Source organism: Nesoenas mayeri, assembly GCF_963082525.1.
Source record: "Nesoenas mayeri genome assembly, chromosome: 16".
NCBI lineage: Eukaryota > Metazoa > Chordata > Aves > Columbiformes > Columbidae > Nesoenas > Nesoenas mayeri.
The window spans coordinates 3,074,338-3,089,959 of NC_137562.1; the positions used below are offsets into that span (position 1 = coordinate 3,074,338).

Genomic DNA, 15,622 nt, shown 5'->3' on the forward strand with positions numbered 1-15,622 from the left:
CATGTCGTTAGATACCAGGGGTGACAGGAGCAATAGCTTGTGTGGTCTTTTAGCCTCTCCCTGGAAATCCTTCAAGGAAAGGACATGCAGTCTCAGGAGTCTGGTGCAACGTGAACGACCAAACTGTCGACATGCTGTGTATTTTGGGATTAGTTAACTCCAGCTTCCACAAAGCAGCATGGAGCTATTGTTGGAAAAACAATACAGGCAGGCATTAATATGTGATTCGAGACGCTGCGTTAGGAACGCACCACCTAGAACACAAGGCAGTACATGAGAAACTGTGCATGGGAGGCACACGGGAGCCCCCAGACTGCGGATGTACTCCCCACCACCTACCCTGGAGCTACTGAACTCCACAGAGGCTAACCAGACAACCACGGGATTGTTGGGCTAATCAGCTGCCCTTTTATCTACAAGTTACAAACCTCCTGTAAATTAAATTCATCCAGGCTAAATAAGTCACCTAAAAGCTAAATGTCTGCTCTCTAGTGATCGCTGCGCTATAGTCAACGGGAGAGAGACAGCCATGCCTAAGTGTGAACCAGCACATTCAGACAGCAGGTTCTAAGTCAGCTGGGATGAGTCATGTCCCCAAGGGACTATCACTCTCCATGGACAGAGTGGGATGATTAGTTTAAATTAGCTGTCTCGTCCTTAGATCACTTGAGTCAGAATGAACTCTTACCAGGACTGTGCGAACTGCAAGAACAGGTACATTTATTAAAATAATGTGAGTTGCCTGCCAGAGCTGTGCTGCAGCGCAGCAAGCAGGCGTGGAGTTTGCAGCTGTGGATAATAGATACAGGACGAAATCATTATAAAGCTGTCGGCATACAAGTGTTAAAGATGTAAATAAGTGTTAGAGCAGCTTAAACATTAACTGAAAACATAAGGTGAACAGCTGAACACAATGTCAGGAAGTCTGGGGAAAAAACAAAGGCTATAACGTGACGGGTCTTTTTCTAGAGCTGCCTTGCCAGGGTGACAGCATCACCTTGGTGATAACACCAAAGGGTAACATCAACCTACTTTTGGCTTCCTGAAGAGCTGAAAAGAGTGTGATATTTTTAAAACTCATCAAATGTGTGTCTTCTGCCACAAAAACAACTGCTGCTGATTCTGTGAAAGGGATTTCCGCTGTCTCCACCATCTACACCCCCTCCAGGGATTTCTCCTGGACCTCAGCACATGGAAGCACAATCAATGCAAACGTCCCCAGCTGAGCTGGTCTGGTTGGGCTCTTCAGTGTTGGTGGGAGAGGCAGAGATTTCTAGGGAGTCAGCTCCCTTCCCCTGTAGCCAACATCTGAGACAGGGCAGCTGGAATGTGCCATGAAACTGCTTTTCTCTGTTCATGGAGCAAGAGAGCTCAGGCTGCCGAAGGCACTGACACAGCTTTACCATGCGGACATCTCAAATGATGAGAGGTGTCCTGTCCCTGCTGGGTGGCAAAGAGATCAATGTCCATAACTGGAACTCTACAGACTGATTGGCCAACACAGGATGCGGGAATTTCATCAGCCAGTTTTTGCCAGCTGAAAGCAAGGAAATTATTTGGAAGTGTTGTCTACACACCTTCTGCAATCAACAGTAAAAGACAAGGGGAAAATTCCTTCTGGCTGAACACACACACCAAGTCCCGGTTCCAAGTCCATGTCTCTGGGTGATACTTGAGCTCAGGCATCAGGCAACGCTTCGTTCTCGTGTCCCACTACAGATGCTCTCAGAGCTCACCGAACACAAACACCTTGCCTGAGCTTGCCACACGATACGTGCTGCTTCCTCTTCAAGCACAAATGGAAGAGAGCCCGCCTGCCTGTTCCTGATAGCACAGCTCCTGCAGAGCAGCTGCCCAGAGCCAGATTGCATTTTATCCCTCCTCTTCATTTCAGACTGAAGTCTGCATCTTCCACCACAAAGCATCACGGTGTTCAAACACATCCATCTATCTATAGGCATTTCTGGCAGCCATCTGCATAGCAAAGTTCCATGGTGCAGAATTCACTGGCCAGACATAATCAGCAAGCACAACTAGATGAGGAAAGTCCAAATTTGAGTTACTGTGCTGAGATCTGTGTGAACTCACAGAGAGAACAGTGCAGAGTCAAGTCTCTGAGTTTTTTGTCCCAGGTTCCTGACCACGGCGTTACAGAATCATTCTTCTAAGCACAGCAGCAGTACATCAATTCCTCATTTCATTTATTTCATTCTCATGTCAAGCCTCTTTCAAGCCAGAGGACAGACAGCTTTGCACCCACTCAGCTGAAGGAGGCCGCTGGGCATCAGTTGCCAGCTCCAGGCCAAACGATCCAACTGGTGGTGGTGGCAGGGAAGGCAGAGAACCCAACCTCCAATGGGTTCCCGCACAGGGGGAGCCCAGTGCACAGGTGCTTTCCAGTTGCTGCTCTGAGGTCCCCACCACCCATGTGCCACAAAGAGAAGCCAACGTGTGGCCACGGAGTCACTCCGGTGGCCCTTTGAGGTCCAGCCCTGAGCTGCTCAGGGTGCCGATTCACAGCCGTCCTGAGAAGGACCACAGGGCTCCTCTTCCCCAGGCTGCTGCCCTGGGCTGTGCACGTGAAAACACACTTTCAGACACCTCTTCCCTCTCTCCTTCCAAAGGAAATGCACAGCAAGAGAACTGGGCATTGTAATGTCAACAGGACCAGTGAGCAGCAGGAAGAGGGTACGAAGGGAAGGATGTGGGACAATGAGCAAATCCTCACGAGATGCCTGGCTGGGACAGGATGTGGAGCAGCCCGGGAGGCGCAGGGGAGATGAGGAACGAACGAGCCCAGCTCACTCCTTTAGTCAGTGACGTAACCGGTAATGAAGGCTTTCATGTGCAAGGCTCCTTGTTTCCTAAACAAGCACAAAGGAGCTCTCACCTCCTGGGAGAGCTGCAGCAGCACACCAACAGGATCCAGCCTCAGCCACACGTTGCAGGGTCCTCCTACATGAACATACCTGCACAAGACAGTAAGAACAGGACAGTGGATATTTCTGGTTCCTGCACTTGCACGCAGGAAATTGTTTACACAACTCTGCCCCAGGTCCCTGCAGCAGATCTATTGTCACTTGGCCTAAACTCCCTGGCTGCTCCCAGCACACCACATCTGGAGCAGCCACTGAAACCCAACAGCAGCAGGTGGAATTGTGCTCGGGTGAGCTCTGTGGAAGAACGAGGCCCAAACATCTCCTGTCCTACAAACGAGCAGGGCAAGCTGCTAAGCAGGTTGAATGATTGCAAGCAAAACAAGTACTCCCTCAACATGTTCAGCAGCTTCAGGAAGAGCACATGTAGAATCACAGAATGTCCCGAGTTGGAAGGGACCCCCAAGGCTCATGGAGTCCAGCTCCTGTCCCTGCACAGGACACCCCGCAGCTCACCCCGTGTGTCTGAGGACGTTGTCCAGTCTCTTCTTGAACACTGTCAGGCTGGGGCCGTGACACCTCCCTGGGGAGCCTGTTCAGTGTCCAGCACCTCTGGGTGAAGAAACTTTTCCTAATGTCCAACGTGACCCTCCCTGGCTCATCTTCTGCCGTTCCCTGGGCTCTGTCACTGTCACAGAGCAGAGCTCACCCTGCCCCTCCTGCTCCTGCTGAGGAACCTGCAGCCCATGAGCTCTGCCCTCAGTCTGCTCTGCTCCAGCTGAACAGACCCAGGGACTCCAGCCGCTCCTCATACGGCTTCACTCCAAACCCTTCACCAACTTCATAGCCCTAAATAAAAAGAAAGAAACTTCAAAAAATTCATTGACACTTATGACTGTTCCTCTTCACAGAAATTTTACTAAGAGGTGAAAGATTTATACCATCTGAAGAGAAACCAGAGTATGCAGGATGCATAGGACAGGCCTAAACACCTGACAAAGGAGCAGTGGTAAAACAAGCTCACCAGAGGAGTCTGGGAAGGATACCGCAACTACTAATATGCAACTGCCCCCTCATAGCACAGGGGTCAGCAGCGCAGAGCACGGTGGCGATACCCCCTTGCAGGCAGAGGTGGGCTCCTCACAAGCACAGCACAGCTGGCCAGGCAGCAGAACCTGCCGCTCACTCATGCTGGGCGTCAGGGCTGTCCCTCTGTCCTTGCCAACCACCTTCCCCAGGCTCCTGTGTAAGCTTGTGCTCTTTCCTTGACCTCCAGGATAAGACAAACAGCACTGAGGACCCAGCTGTGAAGACGCAATACGCTCCCTAAGGCCACAGAGCAGTACAAGTTCCAGCACCCAGGCTGCCCGAAGAGATGCTAATCCAGCCTTAGGACACCAAAGGCCCAGGGATTTCTATGCTGGGCTGGACTTCTGCAGAGGCACCAGCTCGAGCCGACCCTGCTGGTGTACTACTCCATTAAATTATTTATTCCTATGAACTTCAATGCCCCAGAGTTTGCTTCGAGAGACCTGGGATCCAGACTTCGAAGCAAGCTGGCACCATCCTCTGGAAGGGAGGTGAGCAGGTTGAGATGCAGAATGACGAAACTCTGAAATCCCAGCAAGCAATATAAAGAATCGGGTGTCTACATATAGTCCTTGGGCCACAAATACATACAATCCCCTTACCTGTTTTCCCTTACCGTCTGTGTCACTTAGACACAACCCATTGACCAAGTCTGGGGTAAGTTTGGACCCAGCCACACCCAGACTCCTCTCTGAAAAGGAGCTTAGAGAGCAAGAGGTCGCTTCCGAACCTCCAGACTCAACAGGAGAGTCTCGCTCTGCCCTTTCGCATCTCTTGTCCCCACAGAAATTGCTCTGGAACAACTCTCACCCCATTCTGCTTGACGTATTTCCCCCATGCAGCAAGTAACAGTGACCGTCGCCATCGAACTCTGTTAAGTTGCACTTTAAGTGATCTAAACGCTGCTCTGGGGCAAGCAGGACCCTAAAGCACTTACCTGACAGCAGAGCCCACAGCGACCATGCCGGCAGAACCAGCTGCCGTCCCCTCCAGCTGATGATTACTCTCCCACGGCTTCGCTGTTCTTCATCTGCTCTACATCCACCTAATTTAAAGCTCTGGTGGAGAAATTTACTCCTACTCAGCCTCCAGTTTCTGCTCACCTTGTTTGCCAAGCCAAAGGCAGGACAAGCGAGACCGGTCAGAGCTCAGTCCAACAGCTGTGTCCGGAGCAGCGGTTCTCACCAGAGGGTTTGCTGTGGCAGAAGCACAACTGAAAACGTCACTCTGTGGAAGTCAGAGATCTGGGAAGCCGTAACTGCATTTTAACAGGGCTCGGGACACTACAGGCATTGTGCAGATCACCAAGGATGCTGATGCTCTCAGCACTTCAGCTGTTTGAAGAAGCAGGAGAAACCCGTTAGGTATAAAACCCAAAAGGCGGTGTGAACACAGCAGTCAAGATGACAGAGAAAAACACTTCACCTAAAATACCGAGTAGGCATCAAATGGTATCAGATGACTCCCCCGGGCTCCAAAATGTCTCAGAATATTGGTTTGAAGCAAGAGGCTTCCCAGGTTGGACCGTGTGGGCAAAACACGCACCTACCCTGGCACTGGTGCAGAACGGGCTAGAGGGAGGGACGGCACTGAGCACGGGGCCCTTCTCTGCTCCGAGAAACACGACAAGACCCGGCTGGACTGGTGAGTGCTTCCTAGGGGCTCCGCTCTCCTGGGAAGGGTGGGGGAATAAGTCCTTTGGAATAATATCCAAGTTCTGTACAGGAGATAGGAGATCAGGCTGGATGATAAAGTGCTCAACGCGGCTCCTTCCAGAAGAGACACGTTTGCATATATTCACTTAAAATACAGTAAGCTTCCCCAAGCCAATGCTCTGAAGCCACCTTAAAAAATCCCAGCAGCATAAAAAGCCGTCCTTAAGCAAAATACCTTAATCATTCCCTCTGCAAAACCTCAAAAAAGGGAAAATATGAGCTTACAATGTTTGGTTAAAACCCCAGTGCGATCTGCTGCACCGGAATCACCTTGTCCAGTCATTGCTGTGGTAACGCCTGCAAGGTGCACATTGTGCTACTTGGAAATGTATTCTCTCTCAAGGCCTCTAAACTCTGGTTGGAAAGATGTCTTTTATATAAGACACTGGCAATGGCATATTTCTAGCCTGTTGGCATACGCCTCTCGAGTTAAGAGGGGTCATATTCTGAATCCAGATCCCGTCTCCAGGTAACTAACGGCTGGGATGCAAAGTCTTCTCTTGTCCTCTGTAGCCTCCAGTGTATTTTCACCCTCTAACAGATTAGCCTGTTAATTCTCAGCTTCTGCCTTACTCTCCCAACCCACCAAAACACAGGCTGCCTGTTGGGACAGCGGCACGGCTCAAGGGGCTTTATGGAACATACAAAGAGCCGCGATTATAGGTCTTTATTTTCACATGAATCAAAGGTGCAAAGGCAGATGCCAATGACCACAGTCCGGCACCATGACTTCTGGAACCTGCTGCCCATAAACACAGGAAAGGCTTCGGTGCTGACCCCCGGCTGCCCCATGCTCGGAGTACAAAAGGCACCGTCACCTCCAGAGCAGCTCCCACCAACTGGGGCAGCTCAGGGGCTTCGGGGCATCGGCCCCACAGTCACGGCACGATCTCCGAGCCGTGCTCCCGCCGCACGGCCAACGTGAGCCCAGGCTTAAATTACAGACCAGGAAAGGGGTTAAAGTTTAAATGACTGTTTTGTATATGAATTAATGTATGTAGCTTTGAGCCAAAATATCTACCATTAATTTTTCCACCTATTTCAGGAGCAGTAAGATACACAAAGTAAAGTTTATTTTGGTACTTGGTATACTTCACTCTCATTAAAAATAAATTAATCAGCAAATTCCTACACAGCTCAGCCTTCTTTTATGTAAATACAACCCAGCTGTAATGAATTACAAGGTGTTATTATCTCACACACACTGTATAATACTTCACACATAAGAGGTTTCTCTGCTTAGCTCAGCTTTCAACAAAAGCATCTTAAATAAACTGCAAGCAAGTTGTTTGGTCTGTAATGTTTTCACAGAGAAGGGATACACCTCACACATAGAGGGTTTCTTTACATGACTCATTTTATAACAAGTTAAACTGAGGAAGTTCGCCTTGGAAAAAAAAGAACAAAATGCCTTTTTTATACACAGAAGGCTCCCTAAGAGAAGAAGTGTTTGGGAGCCTATATTCTGCATCCCACTGCTCTTTACACAGAGAAGGGATTGCAAACATCCCCCAAAACACACAATACGAAGAAAGCAACTTCAGAAAGAACAGTGACAGCCAGGTACAGTCACACTTGCACCAGATGAAGGATTCACAAATTAAGGATTAATTTCACAAATTAAGTGTTATCACCTTCAACTTTTTAAAATTAGTTTTATTAGGAACAAGTCCTGATATTACAGGGCTTATTCTTATCAAAAGTACACACAGCACGGAAAACACATACACATCGATTTTATCCAGACACACTTTTATTATTGAGTAGGATTTTAGACAGAAGTTAAACCGTTCTTGCCACTGACCTGGAAACAGCCCGGTGAACCACCCCGGCCTCTGCTCGTCGCATCAGCGGAGCTCTTGCTCCCGTAATTACTACGTTGGCGTAATTTGCCTGCACAGCCATATGAAGTTTTCCCTGGGCTGGATGGGTCGTGTTGAGAAGCCCTGGAGCACAGTTTGGGGATGGAGCCAGCACAGCGCTGCGAGCCCCACACAGCTAAAGGGATGTTCTGTTCACAAAGACATTCTTAGACCACAACTCTAAAAAGAATACGGAAATATCATCAAGGCAGACTGAAATATCAAGTACTCTGAGGCAGCTTTTAGTGACGGCCCCGTCATGTTTCGGACTTCATGCTCATTAAGATGGCCAGAGTCGCTGTTGGAGCAGCTCAGCTCCCTGACAGTCACACAGGATTACTGGGACTGTGCCTTATTCTTTGCATCCTCCTATCCCTGTGCAACAGAGCAGAGAGTTCCTAAAGAGGATTTTCACAGAAAACCCTTCAGAGTCTGTTAAAGCAATTCTTAACTCCACTAAAGCAAAAAAATGGGCCATTCCATCTTGATATCAGGCTTTTAAAATATATTAACATCTAATATGCAAAGCTCAGATTTGCATTCACAACCATTCAGCGAGCAGAGGAACACCGCTGGGTCTATGTAGCAGTTCTAAACAAGGCAAAGGACAGAAATGTCTTCATGAGACAACTCTAAGTCATGGTAAAAGGTCTGGTTTCCTAAAGACAGAAGGCAGGTCTTTCCCTTTGTCAGCAAGGGCCACTCAGCGTCGTGACAAGGACAGAGGTTCTCAGACCAACTAGCATTTATTTGCAGGTGCGTATTTGGAAGAGTCTGCCTGTCCCATGTGCTACTGAGTCACCACGGACAGGACAACTAATTAAATCTTTTCTCTCCAACAGCAGATTTTCCTTCCTGAGCCCACAGCCTCAGCCCAGCTCCACGTCAGGCCCGCTGCCCCGGCCGATCTGACGCACTGATAGAAACGTCAGGCGCCGGCGTCTCAGAGTCCTTCGTCATTGTAAACGGGGCCAAGGGGCTTGAGGATGCTGCGGGCGTTGCTCTCCACGAGCGGGCGCCAGCTCACCTCGCCCGTCAGCAGCAGGTCGTCCCCGCTCAGCGCGTCCAGGTGCTGCACCTGCAAGGACAGGACGTTAGTGCACCACAACCCATCTCCGCCGCCGCTTTGGGCTCCTCCAGCGCCACGCAAACACGGGGCTTTCCCAACATAGAGCAGAACAGGGAGGTTTTAGCACCCTCTGCCATTTGCAAAATGAGGTAGGAGCTAAAAAGATAATTTACGACTGCTGAAGCGTCAGGGAAAGACCAGGAGATAAGTATCTGCAGATCCACCGGACTTAACTGCGTAAGGTCTTCTACCGACACCTGAGCTAATGCTTCTTCAGAGAGTCTGGCAGCAGGACAAAGAAGAGCCACGCAAAGCTAACATGAGTCACTTCATCTTCCCGGCAGTTAATTCGGGTGACACACACTGTGGTGCCATCATCTAAATGGAGCGGTCTCATAAAAGTGGTTTCACACAGAACAAGGTTTATCACTATAGAAAAAAAGCCTGACCAGCACAGAACACCTGAGATTTACAATATGAGTTGGAGGAGATGAACATGGAATGAACACTCATTCTTGCAATGCAAGAAATGCCTGGGATCAAATCAAATTTTAAGGTGCAATGCAAGCAAAATAAAAAACCAACCCAGCACTGGGCCCTTGTGGCCAGGAAGGCCAATGGCATCCTGGGGTGTATTAGAAGGGGGGTGGTTAGTAGATCAAGAGAGGTCCTCCTTCCCTTCTACTCTGCCCTGGGGAGACCACATCTGGAATATTGTGTCCAGTTCTGGGCCCCTCAGTTCCAGCAGGACAGGGAACTGCTGGAGAGAGTCCAGCGCAGGGCAACAAAGATGATTAAGGGAGTGGAGCATCTCCCGTGTGAGGAAAGGCTGAGGGAGCTGGGGCTCTTTAGTTTGGAGAAGAGGAGACTGAGGGGGGACCTTATTAATGTTTATAAATATATAAAGGGTGAGTGCCACGAGGACGGAGCCAGGCTCTTCTCGGTGGCAAACAATGATAGGACAAGGGGTAATGGGATCAAGCTGGAACACAAGAGGTTCCACTTAAATTTGAGAAGAAACTTCTTCTCAGTGAGGGTGGCAGAGCCTGGAACAGGCTGCCCAGGGGGGTTGTGGAGTCTCCTTCTCTGGAGACATTCAAAACCCGCCTGGACATGTTCCTGTGCGACCTCACCTGGGTGTTCCTGCTCCAGCAGGGGGATTGGACTGGATGAGCTTTTGAGGTCCCTTCCAATCCCAAACATACTGTGATACTGTGTGTGATACTTTTGTGACACAACATAGGGTTAACTCGCTGCCACGAACCTCTGTAAACATGGGGGAGGGGAAGGGGACAAGGAAAGCCACCCCTGGCTCAGGAAGCCTGTGAGGCAGGTTGCTGGGAGAGAGGAGCAGGGAAATAGCACACATGCCTGCCCGGTTACTGTGCTCTTCTCTGGAATCCACTAATAGCCACTGTTAGAGACAGGATCAGCAAGAAATGGTGGGAAAGACCTCAGAGCAGTGCGCACTGGAACCAAAAGATAACTTGACAAGAAGTTTCTCAACGGAGGAAAAAATACAGCAGTGGCCACAGAGGGTCAGACCCACAAGCCAGCCAAGCACCACCTCCTGTTTCTGACCGTCACCAACGGCCGATTCCCCAGGAGGAGTTCAGGACAACACATACATACAATGTTATTTTCCTTGTTTATTTTCCCTCCCTCTCAAAATGTGTTAGTTTGGGTATTTTGAGCATGAAGTGGATGTTGTGGATTTAATAGCCCTAGACTGACTTCTCTTCCATAAACCTTGCCAGCAGCTTTGCGATTGTCACATCCCACACAACCCGTGGCAACGTTACGTCCCACGTTCTTGTGAACAGCCTTTCCTTGCCCACCTTTACACACCTTCGAGATTTCACAGAGCTGTCTCATTTCCTTCTGAGCTGTTTTTCAGGCAGGGGATCCTACTCGTTGCTAATAAAGGAGCTGTTCCATGCCATCCTTACCCTCTTCTCTGAGCCTTTTTCAAGTTGGGCTTTAATCTTTCTCAACGGTCAGAACCCAAACCATACACACTATTCACGATCACAAGGGTACCATAGATTTTCAAAGTGGCATGACAACACTATTTTATTCTCTATTCCTTAGTAATTGTGAGCATTTGTTTTGCCTTTTTTAAACCCTACTGAGTGCTGAGCTGAGATTTTGATAATCCAATTGCAGTGTCGAGGAGTCCTTCCTGTGCGGCACAGGCAGTTTAGGGCTCATCCAGACGTATGTAAAGCTGGGACGCTTGAGAGGTGTCTGCAGGGATGACATGTCTCTACATGAGCTGCTGATTCTTCCTCAACGTGCCACGTGGACCTGTGTGATCACTATTTCCTATTCAACTGCTGATGGCTCCTGTCCCATCCTTCACTTGGATATACAGATGTACAACAAATTCCTCACTTGGCAGCAAATTGTCCCGAATTCCATACTTTTTTAATGTGTTCACTCCCTGCCAGTCTTCAGTTTTAAACTTTCCTACAGCCTCCCTGATGTTAAGCATCAGCAAGTTGAAGCACTAAATCAAGTCTGTCCCTCCTGAGAAGCCCTCAAGCACTGCAGAAGTGTCCTCGGTCTCTTACAAAGTTCAGCCCTTTGCTTCCTGCACTGTTTTCTCAGGCACATGCTGAAATTCTGTGTCTCCAAATCTCTATCTGCTCCTGAATATAGTATTGGAAACATTCTAGAGAACGATGTTGTGGAGGTTCTGGTCTTCAGTTCCCCATCCAACTGCAGAATCTCTCTCACCCCTTTTCTATTTTCGGTGCCCACCTGGACTATATCCTACCAACACTTCCCAGAAACCTGGTTCACAAACCTCCCAAGGGTTGAGAGGACAAACACTACATAACATTGTTTCTTCCAGGTAATAACTGAAAGAAACAAATAATTCTGGAAAACAAATCCTTCTTCTTTTCCACAAATATCGTCAGGAGACTTGCAAGCTCTGTGTGCTATTTCATTATGAAGGGAATCTCAAATCCGCAACATCAATTGTAATTCTACAACCAGTTGCAGCCCATTCCTGACACATTTTGACAAGCCCCTCCACAGCACAGCTGCAGAACAAGAGGAGCAGGATTGCTTTCAATATTCTGTGAATTTCTCTGCAGTCGTTCTTCATCAAACTGCAATAAATATCAGCCGGTTTTTATATTCTTTTACCTTTTTCTCCTTAAAAATAACCACTGAATAAAAGTATCAGTTCTATTTATGAGGGGAACTGAGCTACATAGTAAGCACACAATAAAAACACATATCGAATATTCTAAAGAAGAGAAGGAAGCTGCGCTATGAGCTGCAGGGTACCTGTTTGCGCACGTATTCTACGAGTAACTCCAGATGCCGAGGGTCCTCACAGTTCCTGTTGAAAAGGTTTCTCCAAAGAGCTGCTGCCAGAACATGATCATCAGACAAGATTCCCTAAAGGAAATACAGAGGGGAGTTAATAAGTGCAGGTGGAAAGGGCCTGAACACAATTCTTCACTTGGCAGCTGCCAGTATGGGCTGTCTCAAAGCCCACGGCTGCGATGGACTGTATGTATGGAAAGGCATCAACGTCTCTTCCCCAGAATACAAATGGCCTTAAATCACTTTACAGAGCAGCCTGCAACAAGTATTCTGGCAAGTTAATTTGGCAAAAAAACCCCGCATCAGTGTATTCCTAATGCAGGAGCAAATAATTGCATTTCTATGCTATGAAATCTTTACCATAAAAATTCTGGCCTTACAGAGAAGACAGCACCACCCCACAGAATGGGGTGAAGCCCATGACACTTGGAAAAGAAAAATCAAAGGATATTACATACAACGTTGCAGAAATGCTGTTAGGACCTCGCTATTTTGCTTTGCTTCTCTGTTTTTCATTCCAAATGAGAGCGAGCTCAGAATCGTCAAGAACTATCTAGATCGTTCCAGTTAAATCTAATATTAAATTTGGCTTATGCAAGAATCACAACAATGAGCACTTCTCGTCTAAATTCTCTCCCACTTTTATTGTCTTTTTAGATTATGTGCTGTTACCACCACGGTCTCATAACTCCTGTCTTCTGCCGACACATTCGCCAAAGGCAAGAGAGGATTTTAAAACCTTCAGTTAAAAATAATAAAAGGTCAACATTTGTTTTTAATTTAAATAGACATTTTGTTTCCAAAAAGAGTGTCAACAAAAAGAGAAAAGAAAAAAAGACAGACAGACACGGGCAGACATGTCCTGGCTATACTTAAAACTAGATTAAAAACCTGCATGCCTGACACTGTCCACAACTCTAACATGTTCGCATTTGCAAGATATTAATAAAGCAAATCACCATGCAAAAAATAGCATCACTGTGTCAATAGGAGCACCTGAAAAGCAACACCCACTGCAGCAAAAAAATAACTACTAAAAGAGATGATGTAACCATGTTTTCTTCTCGAAAGGCCTGCAGACACTTGCACCTCTTATAAATACCCTCTCTCACACATTCCATATAAATACTCTCTTTGGTTTCAAAGTATAGTTGAGTACTATGGGATTCAGAGGGAGGAAATGATTTATTGGTGGTCAAGCGGTGACGAAGAACATCCTCCCTTCCACATCCCTGGTTTTTAATCAATATGCTGTGTGCTTGCTTTTTTCTTAAAAGCATTTTAATTCAATGCATGACATGACCCAAAAAGCTAAATAGTCTGCTTCCATAGCATAACATTTCTCCAAAGATATGTAGGGCAAATGTTTTACCCATGTGGAGGACCCTCTGTCCATTAATTCGAAGGTCTACTTGTTCTTGCACATCCTCTGAAAACATCGTTCTTACCTCATCATATCCAAATAGAGCCGCGTAGAAATTTTCCACCATACTTCTCAAATCTTCCTTTAGAACAACAGAGTTAATCTGAAAAATAAACCAAAAAGAGGAGGTGATGAGAAAACATTATCGGGTTCACTCTGAGCAGGCAAAGAAGAAACAGTGCCTGGGCCCGCAGGCAGCGATGGTGGTGCCGGCAAACCCTTGAGAACCCCACGCAACACAGCTCCTGTAATTCCGTACACAAATGAAGGGCAGTGTCACTCAGAACAGATGAATGGCAGAGAACTCCCCGGCCAGCAGCGCTGACACGCAGCGCCACGAGCGGAGAACAGCGCAGCGCGGAAGGGGCGCAGGCCAGGCTGTCCCTCTGGGGCAGCGCACACACGGATAACGAAGGGTGCTCTGTATTTTAACTATTCAGCAGGTTTTCTTGTTTCAATCACACAGGTCTTTTAGAAATTCGGAGGATTTTCAGCTTTTTTTCTTTAGAGCTGGACATGTCATTACAGTAAAAGTCCTGTAACACTGAAGAGGCACCATCCCCACCACAGCTCCCGACTTGTCAATACCAACCTTCTCATTCAGGAATCACGAATTCTGTTTCTCCGGCATCTCACCAGAAGCACAGACTTACTAGTTTTTTATAGAACCACAGAAGAGTTTGAGTTGAAGGGACTGTTAAAGCTCCCCAGTGCCCCCCTGCCATGACAGGGACATCTGCTCCAGCTCAGGCTGCTCAGAGCCCCGTCCAGCCTGGCCTGGGATGTCTCCAGGGATGGTTCATCCACCACCTGTCTGGGTACCTGGGCCAGGCTCTCACCACCCTCAGGGGCAACAATTCCTTCCTCATGTCCAGCCTGAATCTCCCTCCTTTAGTTTAAACCATCACCCTTTGTCCTGTCCCAACAGGCCCTGCTCAAAACTCTGTCCCCATGTTCCTTATAAGCCGCCTTTAAGCACTGAAAGGCTGCAATAAGGTCTCCCCGGAGCTTCTCCAGGTTGAACAACCCCTCTTTTGACACAACCTTTTTTTGACTATGACCAAATTTCTTTCAGAGTTTGTGATTATCCAGCTACTTGCCCCTACACTGCAAGTGTGACTCAGGCCAAGTCCCACACTGACTTTTAACTAAATTTAGCAGTTGCTTAAATATTTGCTGGTTTGGCCTAAGCCACCCACTGACCCCGTGTGAGCTTAAGATGGAACCAACAGAGAAGAGCTGCTGAAACACCTCACGGCACATCCCTCACACACCCGGCCGTTCCTCCTGCCTGTACTTATGGCATCCGTCAACTAAATTGTTTAACCAACAGTTCCTCTCCTGAGGGCGAAGCTGCACGTCCATTGGAAAAGCTGCTGCTTTGTATTGACTCTCAGGAGAGAGCTAATTTCTTTTCTACAGATCTCGCATACAGCGTGAGTATAAACCCCCAGGGTCGTTACCTTCGCACAGCAGAACACGTGCGTGTGAGGCTGCGTGTGGGGACACGTGTGACAAGCGAACCGCAAAGGGGGCGCAGGGCAGGACAGCAGACGTGCCGCGGGATGGGCAGAGCTGGCTGTGATGTGCAGAACACCTGGGAGCACTCACAGATCTGCAATCTTCACACTTAGGACACCGTGAACCACACGTCCCAAATACCTTCTTAGTATCCCGACCTTGGTAATTACGCAATAGCTTTTCTATCAAAATATGAATTAGTTTTTGCCACGCTAGCAAACCTCCAAATATTCTTCCATTAAACCACTATCTTTTTCATCTGTTGATTTTTATAGAAATGCATATAGTGCAAACACAAGGAAAATGCCTTTTATGTCAGTTACTCATATTTTTCCATTAGTAGAAACTATTAAAATTCATGCAGATATTTTATAGGCTCTCAAGATTTGGAGACTGGTTATTACTGAATGTTTAAAAAAAGAACTAAACATAAGAAATCAGAGGGTTAAATGATGACTGCAACTTCTGTAATGACTTAATTAAATTTTTATTGAGTACATAAACTATGATGTCATTTCTACCCAACCATGCTCAAACTTTCTATGCATGTCAGAGACCGTGGTTTTTCTCAATAGAACGTACTTCTAAATAAGCTGCACTTCTACAGCTCTAATAAGGGGGAGCAGGTCTCATGTAACACACTCAATAAATTATCCTTCCATTTTAAACAAACAAATTCCGTGAGTTATTATATATTTGCCACGCACTTTTTATGACATAATAAA

The 15,622-nt window shown here is 47.5% G+C and overlaps 1 protein-coding gene across 2 annotated transcripts in view; it reads right to left on the reverse strand.

The window, feature by feature from the left end:
- Positions 1-7,449: 7,449 nt before the first annotated feature.
- The window catches only part of UQCC1 (ubiquinol-cytochrome c reductase complex assembly factor 1), a 52,653-nt gene continuing 44,480 nt past the window's right edge, over positions 7,450-15,622 (reverse strand). For both annotated transcript variants that reach the window (XM_080354363.1, XM_080354362.1), the window contains 3 exons: positions 13,402-13,479; positions 11,912-12,025; positions 7,450-8,620 (listed from right to left, as the gene is read on the reverse strand). In XM_080354363.1, the coding sequence (XP_080210489.1) occupies positions 8,486-8,620; positions 11,912-12,025; positions 13,402-13,479 (327 nt within the window). In that variant the 3' untranslated portion in view covers positions 7,450-8,485. The remainder of the gene's footprint in view (positions 8,621-11,911; positions 12,026-13,401; positions 13,480-15,622) is intronic.